The sequence below is a fragment of the Molossus molossus genome, unplaced genomic scaffold (genome assembly GCF_014108415.1).
Source record: "Molossus molossus isolate mMolMol1 unplaced genomic scaffold, mMolMol1.p scaffold_m16_p_18, whole genome shotgun sequence".
In the NCBI taxonomy this organism is placed as follows: Eukaryota; Metazoa; Chordata; class Mammalia; order Chiroptera; family Molossidae; genus Molossus; species Molossus molossus.
The window spans coordinates 59,799,424-59,823,077 of NW_023425353.1; the positions used below are offsets into that span (position 1 = coordinate 59,799,424).

Genomic DNA, 23,654 nt, shown 5'->3' on the forward strand with positions numbered 1-23,654 from the left:
ATCGACATGAAAGGGACACATCGAGTGGCTGCCACCCACATGACCCAACGAGGGCCGGGGACAAACTGCAACTGAGGTACGTGCCCTTAGTGGGAACCGAACCCGGGTCTCTCTGGACCGCAGGCTGAGGCTCTAACTGCTGAGCCAAACCAGCCAGGGCGGTCTGTCTGGTTTTAATGTGTTTTTTGTTAGTTGTTCCCCAACTTCACCTGTCCTCGGGTTTAGCAGGCACAGATGGATGACTTGGGTCTTTGTTGTCTACTTTCCCAGGCCAGGGTGATTTAAACTATGTATTTTCTGGTTAGGGAGGAGGGTACGAACTATTGGCTCTCAAATGTCCTTGGTTAGGGACGATAAGGTTTGTGATTCACAAGCTGGCTGAAAGTTGCCCAAACTGTTGGGCCTTAATTTTCTTGGTTCAGTTTCCCCATTCCACTTGCCCAGGAGTTTTCCTAGCTTCTTACTCTCCTGCTCCACTCTTACCATGTTACCTTGTTTAGCCTTAATTATAAGAGCTTCTGTTCAGCTACTCTTCAGTGGTGGCTATTCTATAATTTAGTTATAATTTTGATGTGGTCATAGGAGGAGGGGAGCCCAGTTTAACTATTCCGCCGTCTTCCTTGCAAATCTTCGAGCAAAGAATTGAGTCCAGAGGCTTCTCCTATAAGTCCCCCTCCTCCTTGACTAGTTTTTCTTGCTGCTGTGCACTGCTCTCTCGACTTTTTAGTTTTTTAATCCTCGCCCAAGGATATGCTTATTGATCTGAGAGAGACACACAGGATCGGGGTGGGTTTGTGGAGAGCAGGATGACTGACTGAGGCGGTGGGGTGACCTGGGCCTACCTGGCCAGGCTCAGCCCTTCCTGGAACACCCTAATCTTGTAGCCTTGACCTACTTCCCCTGACTGAAATCTGCCCAGTTTCAGGAAAGAAGCCCAGCCCTTGCTGGGAAGATGGCTCAGTGAGTTTCAGGGAAACATGGCTGCAAAGGCTCTGAGCTCCCCCCGCAACCTGCCCTGTGTACCAGGGAGTAGGTGTTTGGTGAGCCCTGGCTGCAAATTCCGCTCAACAGGAAACAGATGGGTTGTGATTGCAAAAGAGGATGACATAACTTGAACAGCAAAATAAATAATAATGACAATGGGATAAAATTAATGCCCATGAGTCCATACTGATATAAATAAATGAATATGTAGGAAGAAAGGTTAACTTTTTCTTACAATAAGATTCCAGTTAATAAATGTAGAAAGAGTGTTGGGAATAGAGAACCACCATTTGGCAAACATCACAGTACTAATCGTCAGAAAGTATCATCAACAGATACTAAAGTGATCAGGCAAAAGTAGGATAAGAGGCAGGCTATTTGATTAGTTTCAGATTACCTCCCCTCGAGATGCTTAGTAATTACACATGAATAAATAGTAATTTCACAGTGGAAAATTCTGGCAGACACTTTACTGAGAGATCAACATTGTCATTGTTGACATTGTCACTCCTGAACCATGTTGAAACCACGTACCTCAGGTATGATGCACTGAGAAGGACACAGTGTCACTTCTGAGGTGTATCTGCCTGAAAGCATAATCTCTAATTATGAAGAAGCATTAGACCAAAATTTAGGGACATTCTACAGTTCTCTTCAAAACTGTCATGGTGCCCTGGCTGTTTGGCTCAGCAGTTGGAGCGTCGGCCTGTGGACCTAAGAGTCGCGGGTTTGAGTCCCAGTAAAGGGCACGTACTTCGGTTGTGGGTTCAATCCCTGGCCCCTGCTGGGGACATGTAGGAAGCAGCCGATTAATGTGTCTCTTTCACATCTCTCTCTCTCTCTCTCCCCCTTCCATCCTCCCTCCCACTCTATCTAAAAAGCAATAGAAAAATATTCTTGGGTGAGGTTAAAAAAAGCAAAACAAACAAAAAACTGTCATGGTTATGAAAGCCAAAGCAGGATTAGGGAACTGTTATGGAATGGAAAGATTAAGGAGACACAGCAACCAAATGCAATGTGAGATTCTGCTTTAGATCCTGGACCAGAGAAAGGACACAGGTAGGACGTTGGTAACATTGAAATAAAGTCTGTAGATTAGTTAATAGTATTGTGTCAATGTTAATTTCCTGGCTTAGAGTATTGTACTGTGGTTTGTAAGATGTTAACATTAAGGGAAGCTGGTTGACAGGTCTGCAGGAATTCTTTGTGCTATTTTTGCAAGTCTAAGTATTATTTTGAAATAAAAAGGTTTAAAAAGAGGCGTAGGGTATGAGCAAAGAGCCCAGGTTCTAGGACTCAGCTGTCCCTCAGGATGGAACCAGGTCTCTGTGGCTGTGGTTGAGCGGTTGCTGGGCCTTATTCTCCCTGCTGGTAACTAGCACGTGGTCTCGAGACTTGGAGACCCACCCGCTTGGAAACCCTCCTCCCCTCTGTTGGAGTGAGAACCCGTCACAGGCTTGGCCTCCGCTCTAGGTGGCCTGTGGATTCTAAGAAAAAGCAAATGTCTAGGTCCTCGTGCACCTCTCTGGGAACATGCAGCTTCATGCCTGGCTGAGGAAGGCACCGTCACCACCACCAGTGTGATCTGAAAACTGAGGTTCAGAGAAGCCGCCATCTCTAGGTCACACAGAGGCCCCGCTCTGTGTGATCCCGGTGCCGGCGCCTCTAACCACCTGGCACTATTCGATTACGGCTCAGTTCAGGTAGAGGCAACAGCGTTCACCAAGCACCTGCTGTGCGTCAGGCTGGCCCTGAGGCCAGGGGTGAAGGTGGCTGAGACAGTGACCCTGGACCAAAGGTGCTGTCCTGGGTAGAGGTCCCCTCATCCTGCCAAACATACAGCAGACAGTGTATCACACACATATCCTTGCGTTCAGGCTCTGCTCTTGCCCAGCCCGGGGCTCGGGCTGGTGGCTCAGATATAGTAATTGCCCTGGACGCTCCTGGCCCAGTCGGGCAGCAGACAAGTAGATAGGCAGCTAGCTACACAGAGAGAGGCACTCGCTGCATTGAAGGTGGTCGGGGAGAGGAGCAGGGGAAAGAGGGAAGAGGGTTTAGAAAGCCTAGGGGGTGAGAAGATTGCAGACACTGTACCGCTTGGGGAGCTGTCATCAGAGAAGCAGAGGTGGGGAAGATGGGGGAGGATCCTGCTGGGGAGGTGTCCAGGATCAACAAAGCTGGAGGTTGGGGGGCTGCCTAGATAAGGTGTTATGAAACTCAAGGGGTTCGCTGCTTGTCCAAAGCTCTGTCTCCCCAAAGGGAGGTTTAACCATGGCTCATATACACTATTTGGTCAATTATAGTTGATTTATTCTTTGCAGTTGGCTACACCCATCAGGTTGAGTTCCTGTCAAGCTCACTGTGTTTACAACTGCACCTGCAAAATAATGTGCAAGCTAGACCAGGGTGTTAGCTCCCCTAAAGACAAGGATGCAGCAAGGGATGGATGGGGAGGAGCCGTCACATTAGAATCTTCTTCCTATGTGATCCAGGACACCTAGCCATGACTTTTTGTCAGGAATCACTTATCAAGATGCTAGATCTATCCAGGACTTTGAAGGACAGGTAGGCTCTGGGCAGGGAGTGATTATGCAGGAAGCCCAGTGGATGAAACAGCAGACCCAGAGGGGGAAGGGGTACCAGCGATGAGTCTGCACACTATCCAGCCGGTGTCCCAGGGTTCCTCAAGCACAGTGTTGCTTGCCACGAGGCCAAGTGAAGAGGGCACCTTGGCCTGGGAGGGGGCACAGCTCAGAGGAAGTCTTGTAACAACTCTCTGCATTGCTCTCATGGGACAGTGCACTCCCCCCCCCCCCCCCCGTGAGGGCAGGAGGCACTCCTAGGGAGTACAAACTGTGTGTGTGTGAGTGTACATGCATGTACACACGCATGCGGGACGAGGGTAAGGTCAAACACGCAAGGCCACACTGTCCGGCCCCACACAGCACAAGGCACCCTAGGATCAGACACCCTGTTAGAAACCATCTCCTAGGGGCCGGCGTCATAGCTGCAGCTCAGAGACCAGAGCCCTTCAGAAAGTCAGCACACAGGGAGAAAGCACCACTTATCACAGCCTCTTTGTCCCCCTTGAGATGTGCAGACGGGTCACCTTGGGTGTGTGTAACTCACAGATTCCATCTCCCCCACTCTGGCTCCTCCACCCCTTGTCCCTGGTCAGAAACTGTTGGGGATCTTCCAGAGGTGTGGTTATGGATACATGTTTTCCAAAATAACCAGACTATGCTGGGGAGTGGATACTCCTTCCTGAGAGGGGGAGCGGTCATTTGAGCTTAACTTAGTTCAGCGGAACAGTCCGTGGCTATGCAGCGAGGTGGGGCTGGGGCAGGCACACACTGGTGCTTTTCAGGCTCAAAGCAGGATGTGTGAAGGATGTTGTCCAGAGAGGGGAAGAGCTAGGAGGAAGAGCACTCCCTCTGCACTTTCCCCAGGAAGAAGGACCAGGCGCTGCTGCTCTCCTGTGCGCTGGGTGTACATCCCCAGGTGAGTGGGCCTGGCCCTGCCCAGGTACTGCAGGGGAGACTGGACCCAGTGGCCTGAGCATGGGTAAATGTGGGGGGAGAGGGAGGTGCTAGCGGGTCGCTGTGGAGCTCACTCTCTAGGGCAACTGTTAGATCAGTTGCCCCGGTAGCTGGGGGGAGAGGGGGTCTGCTGGCCCCTCCCCACTTTACTCTGATTTTGAGAATCTGCTTTGTGGATTCTGAAAACCCTTGAGTTGGTATCAGGTGTGGCTGGGGGACCTCAGGCATTTCCTCTCCTCTATGGGCCTCAGTTTCCCCAGCTGGACTATGATGCGGACAGATGGATGATCCTTAAGGATCTCTCCTAGGGCTGAGGTTGCTCAGCTCTGTGTATTTCTGCACATGTCCACCCTCCTTGTTCTCCCTGTCCTCTCATGACCGTCCTCGCCACGTTCTTCGTCCCTCCTACCTCGTACAGCCCCAGGATTCTCCCTGACCCATCCCAGACGGCACCAAGGGTCCTTTCCGGGCCGGTAAGGGAACCAATAGTTATGAGTTACGTACTCAATTATTATGAAAACTCCACCAAGGAGGCATTTTATAGGTGATAAAACTAAGGTTCAGAGAGGTTAAGTAATTTCCCCAGGGTTATTCAGCCATTAAGAAGTAGACCAATTTATGCCGTCTGCCCTTCCACGCTGTCCCATGCTGAGTGTACCACCTCCTTGGGGGCGTTGGTTGTGTTTCATTTTGAACTAGCACAAATGCTGAAATACAAATGCAAAGAGGTCTGGTGGTAGAATTTCAGGCAACAATGACAGAGGCAAGAACAAAAAGCAAGAATAATTGGGGAAAGATGTCAAAATCTGTTTCTTTTGCTGCAGTAGCTTCTTGAAGAGTCAGTCTGTAAAACTGGTTTTTATTAACTGAAGTAAGCTTTGGGAGGATGGGTTGCCTATGATTTATCAATGTCACAAACTTCCCCGTTTCCTGATAAGAGGCAGGAAAACACTGAGTGGTGTGGGGTCCCAGGGAGTGTGGGGAACAGGCGGGCCTCATGTCTTCCAGGGAGTAGGAGGCACCATCAATCAGGAGGCACTGGGTGGCCCTGCTGGAGACCGGACAAGGCCACTCTCTTCCAGCCAGACTCTGATTCTACAAATCTTTGGAGGTTTGTGCAGCCGACAGGCCCTGGGCATGAAGAAAGATGAGATACACCAAAACGTTCCCAAAGGTTATCGGGGTCGGGGGAAGGGAGTATAGGATTATGGGGTGTTTTTTAACCTCTCTTCTATTTTTAAAGAATAATTTTTCTTTATTGATTTTAGAGAGGAAGGGAGAATGAGAGAGAGAGAGAGAGAGAGACATTGATGAGAAAGAACATGGATTAGCTGCCTCCTGCATGCCCCCCACTGGGGATCGGGCCCACAACCTGGGCATGTGCCCTGACCAGGAATCGAACCCGCAACCTCCTAGTGCATGGGTCGACACTAACCACTGAGCCACACCGGCCAGCCTCTCTTCTGCTTTTTTCTTGTATTAGCATATTTTACACTGAGCATATATTACTACTGTAACGAGGGAAAATACATGGTAAAGAGGGAAGAAAGAGAGTGTGTGTTCAGTGGTCCAGGACTCAGTCAGTGGTAGGACTCCAGGGTCAGCTCTGCCTAGCTTGTGGGGTGGCCCCAGGCTTCTCGTGAAACCAGGGAGGTGACCCGTGCTGTCCCTTCACCAGGGAGCCAGGAAGACCTGTGAGGACTGGGTATAAAAAAGCCTCAGGGCCCTGGTCGATTTGGCTCAGCGGTTAGAGCGTTGGCCCGCGGACCAGAGAGTCCAGGGTTCGGTTCCCGCTAAGGGCACGTATGTTGGTTGCAGTTTGTCCCCGGCCCAGTTGGGGTCGTGTGGGTGGCAACCAGTCAATGTGTCTCTCTCATGTCAATGTTTCTCTCTCTCTCTTCCCCCCTCTCTCCCTCCTGCTGTATCTGAAGATGAATGCAAAAATGTCCTTGGGTAAGGATAAAGAAAAAAAAAAAGCCTCAGGAAGTACAAGCCCCGTGTAAATGTCTGGGTGCTGTTGTCTTCATTGTGTTTTTTACCTCGCACTGAATCCAAATGCAGCAGTTCCCATGGTGGGCCATGCAGAGGGCCGCTGTCCTGTGCCTCTGAGGAGAGGGCTCAGCTCCCAGGGTGTGGTTCAGGCTCAGGCTCCAGAGCTGACTGCAGGCACTTGACTTCCAGTCTTGAAGTCCACTTGCTGTGGGTCTTGGAGACATTACTCACCCTCTCTGAGCTTCATTTTCTCATTTGTAAAATAGGAATAATAATAGGACTTGTCCCATAAGGTTGTCATGAGCAGTGAGTGCCTTGATGTGTAACATATAGAGCTTGGTGGAGGGGACCGCAACTGGCTTGTTATTTTCCTTGAGAAAATAAAGTAACTCAGTGTTTACTTGAGCGGTAAAGTAACTCAGTGTTTAAGAGCGTGCCTCTGGCTTTCAGCTCCCGGCTCTACTGCTCGCTTGCTCTGTGGCACTGGGCCAGTTCCCTAACCTCTCTGTGCCTGTGTCCTCCGCTGTAAAACAGGGTTAATAATAGTATTTAACTCCCATAAGGTAAATGAGAGAATAAAGGAATTAATACATGGAAAGGCCCTTTCCCCAGCCTCCTGCACCCTGTCAGGGTTCCACGGTGTTAGCTGTTAAAATGATTGTTCCAGACTCAATCCTCACAGAGTCCTGTCTTTATTCTATGGATGAGAAAACAGGTCTGTGGACGTTAGAGGCCCCAGAAGGAAGCCTCAGCTTTGTCTGGTGCTGGCAGGGCTGAGAGGTGAAGCGGCGCCCCCGCCCCGCCCTGAGCTGGTCATTCATGAATTCTCTCCCTGCGAGTCATTCCCGCGCACTGGGCTCCTTCCCTCGCGTCCTCTCTTGTGGCTGTCAGGTCCTCTTCCTGTTTTTCATTCCCACACCATCAATCTCTCAGCCAGCCTTCTATCAGACACCCCGAACAATAGCAGCCTGGTCTCCTGTCACATCTCCATGTCTAAGTCCCCATCCTTTTCCTCTCCTTTTTAATGAGCTAGCCCGGATCCTGGACCCGGTTTCAAATCCAGCTCTGCGACTTAATAGCTGTGTGGCCTTGGGAAGTTCCTTAGCCTCTCTGAAAGTCATTCTCCTCCCATGTAAAATAGAGATAATAATTGTACTGTTACCAGACACCAACTGGGTCTGAGGCTGCCTATCACTACTTGAGCCAAATTAAGTAAAGATAGGGTTGAATCATATGTGAGCGTTTATCCCAGTAATGCTGAAACAATGGAGAGAGCAGCAGGTCACCCTGGAAATTCTGCTCTGACCCCCTTGACAACTGGCTGATTATATACAGGTGAGGGAGACAGCTATGTGTAGCTGGGAGCTACAAATGTAACAGGGGAAGGAGAGGGTGGGGTCTGCAGTCTGGCCTTCAGGAACTCGAAGTCTGATAACAAAGTGGCTAATCTTCTATGACGTTATAAACAGCTTAGCCTATTCCTGGGACTGCAGACGGGTCAGCAGTCCTGAGGCAAACTCCTGGAGGGGGCCTGGGTTCAGGCATAGCAACCAAGTCAAGGCATGTCCTGTCCTTGATCTGCTCTTCAAATGTGTCTTCTTTTCTGAGGAATGGACCCATCTGGGCTCATTACAGTCGTGTTTTTCTTTTTGAAACACATCCTCCAGTTTCCCAGGGTCTGTAAGAAGACCTCTGATCTATGATGAATAAGGTGAATAATCAAACAACTGTGGTTCTATCCTTATTACATGCCCTTCCTCCTGTCAGTACCTGCGTCGGAGTGTCCTTGCAAGGCTGAAACGAACTGACGTGTGTAAACTTCTGAGAACAGAGCCTGGCCCATAGTAAGCACCAGGTAAGTGGTGGGCATTATCATTATTTTGGTTACCGCTAGATACACAGCAGAGTTGAGTAGCTGGTGCTTCCCCAGTTCCAGAAGGAGGAAAGTAGAGACCCCAGCACTGTAAACCGTTCCCGCAAAGGCAGCCTAGCACGAGAGCACTCTCTGCAGCCAGACCGGTGGTCGTGGTGTGAGCTATCTCACCGCTCCTGCCTCAGTCCTGCCACAGCTGTGCTGGGCGTGCAAGCTGGAAATGCCAGAGTTATAGGCAGAGGGGACCCGTCCCGGGCTGAGCCAGGGTGGTGTCCAGTTGGGAACTTGTTCCGCCCCCGTCCTCCCGAGGCAGCTGGGAGAGCCTGAGGGCAGGAGCTGGGAGGCCACAGGGCATATTCCATGACCCTGGTCCAGGGAAGCTGCTCAGCTGGAAGTGGCATTTGAGCATGACTCAAGTGGAAATAGCGGGGCCTCTGGGCCAGTCACGCTGCACGGTCACGGGCTCCCAAGGCTGCTGGGCAGAGCTGGCCCAGGCTGAGAAAACAACTCTCAGGAGCGTCTTGGCTCAGCTGTGTGCAGAGTACCAGTGGGGAGGCAGCAAACCAGATAAGGGGAAATGAGGAGAGAGAAGGGAGGGAGAGGGGTGACTGCTGATTAACTCCACGGTCGTCTGATGCCTGCTTCTGGCCCTGTGCTGGTGAGTTCCAACCCCTGGGACACGCCCGTCTGTCACAGGAGGCCAGTGGATCCTTAAAAGGTGACTCTGGCCCAGCTGGTGTGGCTCAGTGGATTGAGCATCATCCCATGGACTGGGAGGTCCCAGTTCGATTCCCGGTCAGGGCACATGCCCAGTGGGGGGCATGCAGGAGGCGACCAATCAATGTTCTCTCTCATCTATGTTTCTCTCTCTCTCTCCTGTCCTCTCTCTCTAAAATCAAGAAAGAAAAAATATTTTAAAAAAAGATATTTAAAAAAAAAGGTGACTGTGCTCTCAGGAGGTGGGTACTGAGGCTGACGAGTGACCTGTGAGTGCTTGCGGGGTTGGGGCAGGGTTTATACTAGGTCAGCGGCCCTGGCAGGCTTCTGGGAAGGGAGGGTTTAGATCACATTTTATTTATTTATTTTTTTATCCTCATCTGAGAACATTTTTTCATTTTCTGTTCAGATAGAGTAGGAGGGAGAGACAGAGAGAAAAACATCGACGTGAAAGGGACACATCGAGTGGCTGCCATCCACACAACCCAACCAGGGCTGAGGACAAACTGCAACCGAGGTACGTGCCCTTAGTGGGAACCGAACCCTGGTCTCTCTGGACCGCAGGCTGATGCTCTAACCACTGCGCCAAACCAGCCAGGGCTAGATCACATTTTAAAGGATATGATTTTTAAGTTGTAAGGAAACCAACAAAACTGAGAGCCCACTAGAAGTGATCTCAAATGTTAGGCTTTGTTTTACATTTTGAAAGCTGGTGTGGCTATTGTTTATTTGTCCACTAGTCTCAGCAGCACTGTGGCCAGCACACTCAGCATGGTGTCTGTGGACACTGAGAGGGGACTTCCACGTGACCTTGTCCTCACGAGCTCTTGGCTCAGGAGGAGGGCGGCGGTGGGATGTATGGAAGGTGGAGAGGGACGGTGGTGGGAGACAGGCAGGGAGATAGCGAGACAGTTGGCGTTTGGTCAGGCTCCACGGGGGTCCCGAGAAGGGTTATGCTCCCGTGGTCGTGGGTGGGGGTCACGCAGGAGAGAGGGGAAGCTCCGATTTGTAGCACTTTCCATGGCGTAAGTATTCCTGCCCTGACCAATTTCAAGCCTCCCACGTAAATGGATGTGGAGTTGGTTAATTCTGTGACTGTGCTGAACGCCTCCCAGACGTTGCTGAGCTGGCTCCAGGTCACAGCTGACTTTGAATCTTTCCTGCCACTCATCATGAGGCTAGAAGTCTCACTACCAGAGGCCCATCCTTCAAATCCAGCATTGGTCATGTTGAAAGGGGGAGCTGGGGGAAAGGGACACCAGGTCTACCTTGTGTTGTTCAGGACATCCAAGCCTGGGTCCATCATTTGCTGATGCAACGCCATGGAAAGTTGGGCTTCATCTCTCCAAGCCTCAAGTTTCCCCATCTGAAAAGTGGGGGTCATAACAACACTGCTTCCCAGAACGATGGTAAAGGAGATTACATGAGAAATGGCATGGGAGGCGTTCAGCACAGTCACAGAATTAGCCAACTCTACATCCGTTTACGTGGGAGGATTGAAACTGGTCAGGACAGGAATACTTACACCATGGAAAGTGCTGCAAATCGGAGCCTCCCCTCTCTCCTTCGTGACGCCCACCCACCACCATGGGAGTGTGTAGCTCATCGAAGGAGCTCAGCTAACGTGACTCCTTCCTGTGCGGGCAGATGCATGTAGCATTATCCTCTCTCTTGTTTCCTCCCCTGAGACTTCTCTGAGAGGCCTTGAGATCCTCGGGAAGAGGCATCCTCTCTGGCCAGAAATTCTCGCTAAGTCAAAGCTGGAGCCAGCCGAGGCCAGCAGCCTCAGGAAGTCACCGAGAGGATGATGTTATTGCCCTAGAGATAAGCTGTGGTTTGCCTCTGTGCCCTGGGCTTCACTGTCGGGGAAGCTCAGCTGCCCTTGTCCTTGCTATCCCTCCCTTAGAAAGCCTCCCTCTCTAGCCTGTGTATAGTTTTCTGGGTTTCCCAGAAGTTTTACTACAGAGCTTCATCCAGGTTGTCTTACTACCTGGTAATTCATAGTAGAATGTGAATAACCGATGCCCTCATTCATTCCTCTTAAGGTGTTCCTGGCTAAACAGTGGGTTCAGGCAATAAGGAAAAGTGAGAACAAAAAGGGAAAAACCAGGGTGGAGCTAGAGGGACAGTTGGGGTGGAGGGAACCAGGAACATGGGTTCATGGCTCAGTCCAGCCACTGACTACACACTGTATGCTTTGCACAAGTTGCTCCCCTTCTTTGAGTCAGTTTCCCCACCTGTAGGTTGAAGAAGGAAGATAGGATGTACTCTCTCTCACTCCCTCAGCCTGAGATTCGGAGGCACAAAAAGTCACAGGAAATATGTTACCTATTGCAACTGTATCAAAAACCACAAAATCAGTGGCTTAAAGCAAGACAAAAGTATCATCTTAATGTTCCAGAGGTCAGGAGTCGACAAGGGGTCAGCAGCTGCACTGTGACCCGTGCCTCCTCCAGCTTCAGGGGGACGCCTGCGTTCATTGTGCCCCATCGCTCACTTCCGCTTCCGCTGTCACACCTTTTCCCACTCGCTGTGCCTGCCTCCTTCCGATGAGGACCCTTGCGATTGCACTGGGTGATCTAGGATACTCTCCCCATCTTGAGATCCTTACCTTAATCACATGTGAAATCCCTTTTGATGTAGAAGTGAACATATTCACAGGCTGCAGAAACTAGGAGGTGGAGATCTTTGTGAAACCGTTACCTGCTGCGTTTTGCAAGGAGGCTCGGTGAAGCCTAGGGGGCATTAACGGTGGGCTCAGCAGAGGCTAGAGCAGCCAGTGAGGACAATGTCCTGGGCAACCAAGACCTGAGCCCAGGTCACTCCTCTCGCTTTTGGTAAGCTGGGTCAGAGCAGAGGATGAGGTGGGGCCAGACAAGGCACCGCTCCTGAAGTCTGAAGCCCCCGGACTCAGATGCAGCTCAACCAGTGACTTCCTATGTGATTGTGAAAAAGTTGCTTTGCTCCTGGGTTAGGTGCTGCTGACAGTTCCTTGTAGTTTGCCTTCCAGCACGGCCACAGTGCTATGAAGATGCTGGCCAGTTACCGTGTGAGCTGGGGGTAGTGGTTGCTACTGTTGATGAAAGTGATGGCAGGGGCTGGCTGCTGGCCTCAGAGGTCAAGAGGACCTGGAAAGATTCCCAGAGTGGAAGGTCAGGAGGCCAGAGGCCCTGAGAGGTAAGGGGACAGAGGGTTCCAGGTGGTATGGTCTAACCTAGGCCCTGCTGACCCTGACATCTGGCTTCGATCAAAGCAGTCATCAGGCTGGGTTGTTTATTAAAGCAAAAGTCAAGGACCTTGAGAAAACATGTCAGGATCAAGTTCAGTGCTGACAGACCAGAACTGCTGGTGTTTAATTAGCGATAACTCCTGACAAATGTATCCAGATCAGGTCCAAGTGCAGAGGGGCACCTCCTTCTCTCAACCGCAGCAGCTCACAGACTCCCCGCACCAGCCATGCGTGGGGGTGTTCTCGCTGCTGCCCAGGAAGGGGAAGGGCTCAGGGACAGGAGACCTCAGATGCCCAGAAGCGGAATGGAGAGCCAGGAAAGGAAGGCACAGGGCCAAGTTCCTGAGGCCGGTCAAGGGCAGAGCCTGGCCCTGGATAAAGCCACCCACTCTGAGCTCCTGGAATGCCGACAGGGTGTGGGTGTGGGTGGTTTTCTCGAACATCTGGCCCAGATGCCATGTGACAGGAGCCCAAGGGTGGGACCAAGGCGTAGGAGGACTCCGGGGCTCCCCTGGGAGAGGCCCCGCCTCAGCAGCATCGGATATTTCCATCAACTATGAGATCACGGGGTCAAGGAAACTAGAAGGGTCAGCTGAAATGTGAGTCAACATTCATTTCAAAATCCTACCTGGAAAAAAATATAGACAAAACTTCTATTAGGAAGGACTGGGGAAAATATTTACAGCATCTATAAACAGCTGAACTTCTTACTATATAAAACCTTTTATAGAATGAGAATCCCACCCAGTGAAACAAATCGTTCACAGAACAAATACAAACTGGTTGAACATATGAGAAAGTTCAATCTCACTGAAATCAAAGAGTAACAGCTGGAATGCAGAGGAACAGGTGGGGCTGGTTTCTGTTTCTCTTTGTGGCCCAGGCTCATCAGCAGCTTCCGGGCTCCTCTCTGGCGGCTGTGCAGGGTGACCTGCTTGGGCCACATGCTCCTTTCTGTTTCCTTCCTCTCTCTTTCTCATAACCTGTCCCATTGCTGAGCAACCTAGGGCACTGAACATGACATCTTTCTGTCCGGGAAGCAACGTAAGCCTTGCTTCATGACAGTCTCTTATCACTGCTTCATGTGACGCTCTCTTCTGCAAATTATTATTTTTAAATTATTTTAATTGATTTTAGAGAGAGGGAGGGAGAGGGAAAGAGAGATGGAAACATCGATGAGAGAGAACATCGATTGGCTGCCTCCTGCATGCCCCCCACGGGGGATCGGGCCCACAACCTGGGCATGTGCCCTGACCGGGAATCGAACTGATGGCCTCTTGGTGCGTGGGTCAACGCTCAACCACTGAGCCACATTGGCCGGGCTACACATTATTTTTAATAATACCATTAAGACTTGGGAAACCACCACGCCAGAGGAACTTGCCCGTGGAGGGTGACCTGCCCCCATACCGTGCCTCTGGCTTCTCCTGCCAGGCAGCTGCCCTCTTGAACCCTGTGCCTGTCCCTCCCTAGCGTTCCCTTTCGTCTCTTTGAACTCCTATATATATGGTGCATTTGTCTTAATTTTATTAAAAGAATACCCTGTATATATTTTTTATGGGACTTGGAGAGAGTGGACATATTCAAAAGGCAATAGGGTGGTGGTGAGGAGGGTGAGGAAGGAATTTGGGATGTTTCCCACGTTTCAGCCTTAGGTGAATGAGTAGTTGGTGGTGCCAGTCAGTTGGGTAGACACAGGAGAGGAGGAGAGACTGGTGGGAAGGTGATGGACTCAGTTCTGGTCAAAGCAATAATTTAAGCTGTATTGAAGGCCCGCTGTTCTAGGCACTCTTCATAGAGCATGAAGTGCAGCACATGGATTGTCGTATTCAAGCCCCACGAGAACCCCATGAGTAGGCAGTATTATCATTATCATTTTAAAGACGGGGAGACAGATGCCCTGGCTGGTTTGGCTCGGCAGTTAGAGTGATGGCCTGCCGACCGAAGGGTTGCGGGTTCAATTTTCGGTCAAGGGCACATACCTGGGTTGCAGGTTCGATCCCTGGCTCCGGTCAGTGTCATGCAATCAATGTGTGTCTCTTGCATTGATGTTTCTCTCTCTCCCCCTCCCACTCTTCCACTCTATCTAAAAATTAATGGAAAAATATCCTCAGGTGAGGATTAACAAAAAATATAAAAAAATAAAGATGGGAACACTGAAGGATGAAAAAGTTTAGTTGTTTCTATAAACATGATGGATCATACCTTTCTGCTACAAACCTGAACATACTGGATACATAGATATTAAAAATATTAAATATAAAAGAAAATGTTGATATACAACACTATTTATAAATGAAATACTTTGAAATAAAAGCAAGGGAAATTCTCAGGTGATGGAAGTAAAGAAGGCTCAAAGCCAGAGTGGGTACACTAGACATTTATAGATAAAACAGGCCCACTGAAGAGAAGCTCTCATTTTAAAAGAATTATAAGCTGCACAAAGAATAAGCCACACATGAGGAAAAGTATGGAGACACTGTCAGTAGGTGAATCGGTCACCCTAAATAATAAAGAAAACTCGGAAAGACAGTCCCAGTCTTTTTAAATGATGAGGGAGAAAATAAAGAAGAGAAACAATAGCCCTGGCCGGTTTGGCTCAGCGGTTAGAGCGTCCACCTGCGGTCCGGAGACACCCGGGTTCGGTTCCGGCTAAGGGCATGTACCTCGGTTGCAGTTTGTCCCCGGCCCTGGTTGGTCGTGCGGGTGGCAGCCACTCGATGTGTCCTTTTCACATCGATGTTTCCCTCTCTCTCTCTTCCTCTCTCTCCCTCCCACTCTGTCTGTACAAAAAAAGAAGAAGAGAAACAATAATGAAAGAAGTGAATACTATGAGAACACCTGAGGCTGTCACCTCCCCAAGGTGACATTACCTTTCAGTGGTAGGCTCGGGCTCCCCACACTTGTGCCCACGCTTAGGGGACATCCCAGAGCGGTAGAAACTGGGTTTGAAGAGAGGCAGGGATTGCCTGGCTTCATCTCTTCTCTCTCACTACTCTCTGGTCTGCAGAGCTCTAGGTCGGGGCGTACCCTCCTGCCATGGCCACCGCCACCGCCCTTCAGCCGCTCACCACCGAGGTCGCCAGTTCTGAGAACAGCAGCGTCTACTATGACTATGAAGACTACTTGGACCAGGTGGCCTTCATGCTCTGCAGGAAGGACTCTGTGATGTCCTTTGGCAAAGTCTTCCTGCCGATCTTCTACAGCCTGGTCTTCGTGCTGGGCCTGAGTGGCAACCTGTTTCTTCTGGTGGTCTTGCTCCGGTATGTGCCTCGCAGGCGGATGACGGAGGTCTATCTGCTGAACCTGGCCATCTCCAACCTCCTGTTTGTGGTGACCCTGCCCTTCTGGATCGTCTCCGTGGTCTGGCACTGGGTCTTCGGGGGCTTCATGTGCAAGGCGGTGAGTGCTCTCTACAACATCAACCTCTACAGCGGCATCTTCTTCATTAGCAGCCTGAGCTTGGACAAGTACCTGGAGATCGTCCACGCTCAGCCCCACCACAGGCTGAGGACCCGGGCCAAGCGCTGGCTCCTGGTTGTCATAGTGTGGGCTGTGGCCCTGGCTGTCTCCATCCCTGACATGGTCTTTGTGCAGATGCATGAATTCCCCGCGGGTGTGTGGAGCTGCTACCCAGATTTCGGGGGGCATGGGACCTTCTGGAAGCTCTTCCTCCGCTTCCAGCAGAACATCCTGGGGTTTTTCATTCCACTCCTCACCATGATCTTCTTCTATTCCCGCATCGGTTCTGTCCTAGTCCGGCTGAAGCCCCCAGGCCAGGGCCGGGCTCTAAAGATAGCTGTGGCCCTGGTGGTGGCCTTCTTCGTGCTGTGGTTCCCGTACAACCTCACCTTGTTCCTGCACTCGCTGATGGACCTGAAAGTCTTTGGGAACTGCAAGGCCAGCCAGTACCTGGATTACACAATGCAGGTAACAGAGAGCATCGCCTTCCTTCACTGCTGCTTCACCCCCATCCTCTATGCCTTCTTCATCCAAGGCTTCTCCCAGTACCTGAAGGTTCTCCTGGCCGCCGTGTTTGGCCGGCACCAGGCAGCTTGCCCTGCCCAGGCCCCACTGTCCAGCTGTTGTGAGAGTAGCAGCCTCACTGTCCAAGAAGAAATGACCAGCATGGGTGACCTCAGGGGGAGGCGGGCTGAGGACGCCCCCGACAAGGGGGGCATGGGAGAAAATGAAGCCTAAGCAGCCATGCCACAGTCTGGTGAGAGCAGATGGGACCCAGTGCCGTTGAGCTTCAGAGACCCTCGAAGGGCTTCAGAGACCATGTTGCTAAACCAGCCGTCAGTTCTCAGTTTTCAACCCTCGGCAGTATCCGCTCGCTCCTTCCGGGATGTCATCCTCCCTGAACTGCTGCAACGGTTGCCCAGCTGACTTCTCTTTCCCGCCGTCACCTTCTCCTGTCATCTGACCTGCACCCAACAGCCGGAGTGACCGCAGCTCCCTCAGCCTGCACTCCGGTCTCCCGAGGCCCACCCCGCCCCCTGGGCTGCTCTAGTTCAGCTGGGGGAAGACTGTTGTGTTGTTTAATGTCGCAGCCTTGGTGGTGGCTCCAGGGTCCAGCAGTTAGGACACGCTGGAGATGCAGCAGCTGGGGAGCTGCCCGGGGGGGAAGGGCACCCACGGCTCTGCCCGGGAGCAGGGCTGCCCACCCTCCACCTGTGAAGCGTGCTGAGTGTTCATGGCACTTGCTGCCTAGGAAAACATCTGTTTCTACACTGGCATGTCATCCCTGATTGCTGTGTCGTTAGCTGTCCTCGCAGAATACACAGAGTGGACTTTTCTTCGAGGGAGAAAGAAACTGGGGCAGAAGTGAGGAAATGGGGACAGAACAGCGGGGTCAGGACAGGGAGTGGCTGCATGCATCCCTGGGGGTCTCAGTCTCCCCGCTGCCTCGAGGCCTCTGCCAGGGAGGGACGGTGGCCCTTGTAGAGGGTGTCTCCAGCAGGCCCCAGAGAACCACAGGTGCCAGGGCCCTACCCCGCCGGTAGGTGCCAGCGGCGGGTACTGGCCTCTACGTGCTCACCCTGGGTCCGGGTGCTCACTGCTTCCTGGCAGACCTGCTGTGACGGTGGACACCCTGGGCTGCGGGATGGAACCCTGTTCACACCGACCCACCGCGCCTTCCCTCGGTCCCCCGCATACCCTCAAGTAGGTCACAGGAGCCATGAAGTTCGCTCTTGGTTGAGACTCTTGGCCCTGACTCTGGAATTGGGCCTCACCCCTTCCCCAGCCTGTCCACATTCCTTTGGGTGTGGGGCTCTCGGTCCACATGCCTTTAGGTGTGGGGCTCCCGGTCCACAATCCTCTGGGTGTGGGGGAAAGAACGGGATGCAGCTCCTCGGTCCAGGCAGGGGCAGGGAGCTATGTGCAGGCCCGTCGCCTTGCTCCATCCACACCTGCTCTGGCACAGGGCCTGGCTATGTGGGCAGGTTGTTGGGGAGCTCCCCTTGGATGGCCCCCAGCCTCCCAGCCCCCTTCTCCCTCTCCTGTGCTCCCCGCTAAGTCCTCTTTGTGCTCCTGGCCCTTGTGGAACAGGATGGGATATCCTATCTTTCCTAACCTGTGGAAGCTCAAGCACGATCCAGGCAGAGGTCATCATTTGGGGGCAGCTAGACCCAGACAAAGGTAGGCCCAGACCCACAATCACATAGCTGGTGGGGACAGATTCCTGTCCCCAGCCCAGGCCCCTGCCCACTCTAATAGTCTGTGACCCTGGCAAAACTCAGGGCAGAACAGGCAACCTCAACAGAAAGGAAGAGGCCAGTCAGGGATGTGGGATAGGAGCAGCAGAGAAGCCCCATGGGGGAGCGGTCCTTGCAGGGGGTCCATGCTGCTGGGCCTCCCTCCCGCAGGACCCTCACCAGCTCACCGTCACAGCCCCAGCCAGGGCCTGCCGTCCGCCAGCTGCAGCTCGGCAGCAGCGCCCTCTCCCCTCCCCAGCCCTGTGAGCACGCCTGGAGCGGGGCTGTCTCCAGCTCATACGCCCAAAAGCTGAGTGATTACACAGAGGGGAAGGAAGTGATTTGGGGACACAAAGTAAATGAGCCGAGACTGGAAGTCAGGTTTCTATAATTTAATCTACATCCGGGGGTTGGGGGGGGGGTCAGAAATGAAGGAACAAGATACCAAGCCCCGGGGCCCCAGAGTGGGGAAGAGGGGGAGGAGAAAACCAGGACAGAGAGCAAGGACATGTCACATGGACTGTGATGCGCAGTGTGCTCGGGGATCCCCGGATCTGGAGGCCAGCGGATGGGAAGGGCCAGAGGGCTCCCAGGAGAGCTGGCACCGGGCTGGCGGGAAAGCAAGCATCTGTGCTTTGCAGACAGGTCCACTGGGAAGGCTGGCCAAGCCGAACTGCACTGGATGGGAGATTTGGGGACCAACTGTGGCAAGACTTAAGCGTGATGCGTGAAGGGGATGGGGAGCCAGGAAATAAAACAGTGGCAATTAGAGAAGCTTTTGGAAAAAGGTCCCTGGCAGCAGGGCCAGCAGAGGAGGGAAGTGCATGGATAACTCCTACGTGAGGGCAGCGTTCCTCCAGGCCTGCCGTCCCGTGTGGCAGCCGCTGGCCCCGTGGCCGTTGGGCACTCAGAATGTGGCCGGCCTGAACTGAGACATACTGCAAGGGTAAAACGTGCCTACCAGATTTCTGAACACACAATACAATATACAGATGCTGTATTACAGACTTGTACTCCTGAATCCTATATAACTGTATTAACCAATGTCACCCCAATAAATCCCATTTATAATACCAGATTCAGAAGGCAATATGAAAAAAATGTATTTTTAATGTTGATTACATGTTGCAATGTTAATATTTTGGATCTATGGGGGTAAGTAAAATATATTATAAAAATGGATTTTATTTGTTTTGTTTACTTTTATAAGATGTGTCAACTAGGGAATTAAACATGGCACATGGCTCGCCCTGTATTGCTATCGGACAACACGGCTCTAGACCGTGTATTCCAGAAGACATGGAAAAAGATAAAGCTGGGGGTGGGGCTCACATCTGCAAGATGCCCCTCGCAGGAGCCAGCTTCTGCGCCGCAGCACTGGCTGAGGTGTGAGCGCTGACTCCCAGACCGTCCCCCTCCCTGGACCTCCGCGAAAGGGCGCTTCTGCAGACCCGCTGTGAGAGACGGTGTTCCAAAGAGAGAATGATAGGCTTGTGCGGTGGCCAGGAGATGAGAGCAAGGCAGACCACAGGACAGAGGTAGGGGATGCCACAGAGCCACAGGGAGCGGTAGGCAGAGGGGGTCTGGGGCTTCAGAGGGGCGGGAGGGGGTGGAGACCCCAAGGGAGCCCTCTGGCCAGGCTGTCGGCCCCCTTGGCAGAGCTCACTCAGGGGCCCGCAGGCGGTATCGGAAGCGCACGTCGTGGCTGGGCTGTGTGGTGCCGAAGCCCCAGCGCTGGGGGTCCACGGGCGGCACAGGTGTGGCGGGGTCCACCAGCTCCAGGTCAAAGTGTGTGATCATGAGCAGGACAAAGAGCTTCATCTCGCTCAGGGCCAAGAACCTGCCCGGGCACATGGAGACTCCGGAGCCCCACGGCATGGTGTAGTGGTGGATCTTTTTGCCTGCCTTGTAGAAGTCCACTTTCCGGCTGCCGTCGGGGTTGAGGAAGCGGTCATACTTGAAGGCAGTGGGCTCGGGGTGGATGTCAGGGTCCATGTGCACCGAGAGGTAAGGGAAGAGGGCCACGATGTCTCCACTGCGGACCCGGTACTCCTCCCCACTGGCCATCTTCAGGATATGGTCCCCGTTTACCACCCTGAGGAGGGTGGGCGCTGCCCCCAGCCGCAGAGTCTCCTCCATCACGCTGTCCAGCACAGGGGTGCGTTGCAGCGCACTGACCTCGAAGTTGAAAGGCTGCCCAGCCTCCAGCTTGGCCTCCCCCAGGACCTGGGCAGCCTCCTCTCTCAAAGCCTGCATGGCTTCTGGGTGCTTCAGGAGGAACAAGAGGGCCCAGAAAGAGGTAGGTCCTGTGTTCCCCTGGGAGGCCCAGAGCATCATGAAGTTGAACTTGTCCTGCATGGCCGGGGCTACCCCCTGCTCCATCAGAAACTGAAGCATGTAGGCTATCCAGTTGCTTATGCCATCCTTCTCCAGGTTTTGCTTCACGGAGAGGGTCTTGTGGAAGAGCCGCTGCAGCCGGCCCATTTCCAGCCACTCCCGGGGTCCCAGCAAGGAGTAAACAAACCTGGGGAACAGGCGGTCGAATTTGCGGAACTGCACAAATAACTCCTCTGCCTGTCGCAGGTCCTGCTCCGTGTCCTTTGTGTAGCCAAACAAGCTCAGATAGCCGGCCTTGAACAAGGCGTTGTAGCAGAAGTGAAAGAGGCCGTCCTCACGCCAGCTCCTGGCATCCGGACTCCGGCCCGTGGGTCCCAGTATAACCAAGGACAGGCTGTCCCGCATGGTTTTGTTGAGATCCTCCAAGCCATCTCCCATGAGGTGCTTGGTGCTGGCTGAGTGTATCATCCGGTGGTCTCCTTGTATTGACTGATATCCAAATACCTTTAGCACCAGTTTTTCTGCATACTCCACAAAGTCTAGTTTTCTCTTCACATCCTTGAGGATGGGGCCAAAGGAGAGGGGGTCCATGACAAAGGTGAAGTACTGGCCCCCTAGCTGCACTGTGAACACGTCCCCGTGCTTGGCCCGCATATGCTTCAGGAATTCAAGCATATTCTTCCGGAAAGCCATGGCATGGCCCAGCCAGGGCACAGAGCCTTTGTCCAGAGGGGGCTCCTGGGGTCTTCGCTGCCGGAGCAGCCCCAGCAGGCACAGATACCCCACAATGGCCACCAGCAGGGCTCCCAGCACCAGACCCCAGAGCACCATGGCTGTGCTCTTCCAGGTTAAGCTCTGGACACACTGTTCTCTGGGTGCCAGAGAGCTTTTGGGAGACCTTGACGAGTTGGGAATGGAAAGGTCTGGACCTTGCCCTGTGGCTGCAATTTATAATAAATAACCCTGGGGAGACTGCATGTGCAAGTGAAATTAGCACTTGCTAGAGCCTCGTGGTGTGGGAGGAGGAAGTGGGACTAGGATTCCGCCCCTGGTTTCGGGTTATCTTTACAAGCTTCAGGCTTTGCTCTGACCTTTTCAGACTCAGCTCCAGCATCTTCTCTGCAAAGCCTTTCTTAACCCCACTCCTACCCCCATGATTTAGTGACCAGACACACCTTTATTTACTCATATGCAATGAGTAATTACTCCTTAATTTGTTATCTCATTCAGCAGAAATGCACTAAGGTCCTGCGTTCCCCTAGGAGAAGTTCTGCTCAAAAGCACTAAGTTTCACATCCACCCCTTCCTCGTCTGACTTCAGTCTCTGAGCCTCGGACCTCAGGCCCTACCACTGGTCCAAATGGCTTGCACACTTCTCTAGCAAGAACAGACTGTAAATCTTGAGAAATTATGAGATGTCAGACATGACAAGAACTTCAAACCAATGGTTTTATTTCACAATACGTTTCTAAGCTCAGTGAAGTGGGGACTTTGACAGCTGCCCTGGCTTGGGTGAGGTGAGTTGACCGTTTACTCGAGGCCTCTGCCAGCAGGCCCGAGGAGAAAGCTGAGCCACTGATTCTCAGGCTTTAGTGCAGCAGCTAGCCCATTGTTGCAACAGGTGAAGTTCAAACTCAATTCAACCGCTTCTGATGACCCCCAAGTGACTCTAATTTCCTAAATGACCTGCAACAGGGACTCTGTCTCCTCTGATAACCGTAGGATTTCCATATGCCCACCTGCTTGAGTTCCCTTTGCCTTGAGTAGCTCCCTTCCACAGAGGCTGGAAACATCCAATCCGCCTCCACAAAGTCCTCTCTGACGGCTTAGGGCACAGCAAGTACTCAGCACCATTAATTCTCTCCAGCCTTACAACCCAGTCGACAAACTGTGGGCCAACGCCAATGACCTGAACTTTGTCACCCAGGTTTTAATGGGTGGCAGTACCACCTTACATTCATTCTCCCATTCATTCATTCATTCATTCCCTCCCTCCTTCTTTGGAACAGCCCCATCTATACTTTCAACAGATATTTACTGGGCACTTACTGCAAGAAATTTTGCTATAACCTGAATGAGACAGACATAGTTCCTGGCTTCTTGGAGTTTATGGCCTAAGGAAGGGAAAAAGACATTAAATCATTGCCCAAAGAAGTATGTAATTGCAATTGTGTTAAGTGTTGCAAAGGAGAAGGACAGAGCGGGAAGGGGAGTAGGGAATCAGGAAGGCTACACTCACCCGGTGGTAATTAAGAGAAGGCCTGGAGGATGCCAAGGCCAGGTCAATGTGTGTTGTGTGTGCCGGTGGTGCTAGGGGTGTTCTGCTTAAAGCATGTGGCAGGGTTGTCCTAAGGTACAGGGCTGAAGGGAAGAGCCTCCAGCAGGGTGTGGGCTCCTCAGGCTCAGGGTGGATTCACGCTTTAACCCGTCACACTGCACAGAGCCTCTCACACCAGCCCTTCTGGCCACCTTTGTGTCTGGATCTGCGGTAGGCAGTTAGACAGACCTGAGCAGAGCCAGGACAATGGGCCAGGTACATAAGGTCACCAGGGTGAAAAGCCCCAGGTGCCTCACAAAGGACAACTGTAGGGTGGGACCTCATCTCCAGGGTGACCTTTCCTCCCCTAGCATATGGCTGGTCATGCAGTTTGGACCCCTGACCTTTCCTCCCTAGAGATAACATCTAGGTCTCAGTTGCATTTCAGCTCCAGGCCCCGACAAGCAGCGAAACAAGACCAGCAACCCATGCCTGACTCTAGGTCCAGCTGCGCTGGGTAATGACCCTGCCCTGGAGCTGACCAATCAATCAGTGGAGACCTAGACCCTGAAAGGACACACCTGGAAAACTGCTGACTGGTCTATTGATATCTTCCCCTGGAACCCCCTTAACTCCCCACCCTTACTATGGAGGACTCAGTGCCTGCTCCCCTTCCCTCCAAGGCGGGTCGCCTTTACCTTCCTCACTTCTAAGCTCCAAGGGCCTTTCCTTTACCTCTGTAACTTGTTTCCTCAACCCATTTTTCCCCCCACGAATTATTCTTCTACCTCTCTGATTTCCTAAATAAACCTTCTTTTATAGTTTGTCTTGGCTGAGTTCTTTCCTAGACAGAACTCAAGTACCAAGGTTGCTGAACACAGTTAAGGGGCCCGACCCCTCGGGTCTAACACATGGTGCCTTCCCTGCACCCCAACAGATCCAGCCACCCGCGAGGGCTGGGTGGACCAGCAGTGATTTCTGGCTCTTCCCCGGCGGAGGCTGGCCTGCCCCGGGGAAATCGGCCCGC

General features: G+C 52.4%; 2 protein-coding genes across 2 annotated transcripts; one reads left to right on the plus strand and one right to left on the minus strand.

Annotated features, from left to right (window-relative positions):
• Window positions 1–4,310: 4,310 nt before the first annotated feature.
• ACKR2 (atypical chemokine receptor 2) lies at window positions 4,311–17,610 on the plus strand. Its single transcript, XM_036267007.1, has 3 exons — window positions 4,311–4,485; window positions 8,283–8,370; window positions 15,345–17,610. Exon 3 carries the CDS (start codon window positions 15,374–15,376, stop codon window positions 16,532–16,534), a length of 1,161 nt encoding a protein of 386 aa, XP_036122900.1. The 5' UTR covers window positions 4,311–4,485; window positions 8,283–8,370; window positions 15,345–15,373; the 3' UTR covers window positions 16,535–17,610.
• A 2,085-nt stretch (window positions 17,611–19,695) lies between these two features.
• Window positions 19,696–21,328, minus strand: LOC118632899 (5-beta-cholestane-3-alpha,7-alpha-diol 12-alpha-hydroxylase). The gene has a single exon (XM_036266115.1). It carries the CDS (start codon window positions 21,199–21,201, stop codon window positions 19,696–19,698), a length of 1,506 nt encoding a protein of 501 aa, XP_036122008.1. The 5' UTR covers window positions 21,202–21,328.
• Window positions 21,329–23,654: the final 2,326 nt, after the last annotated feature.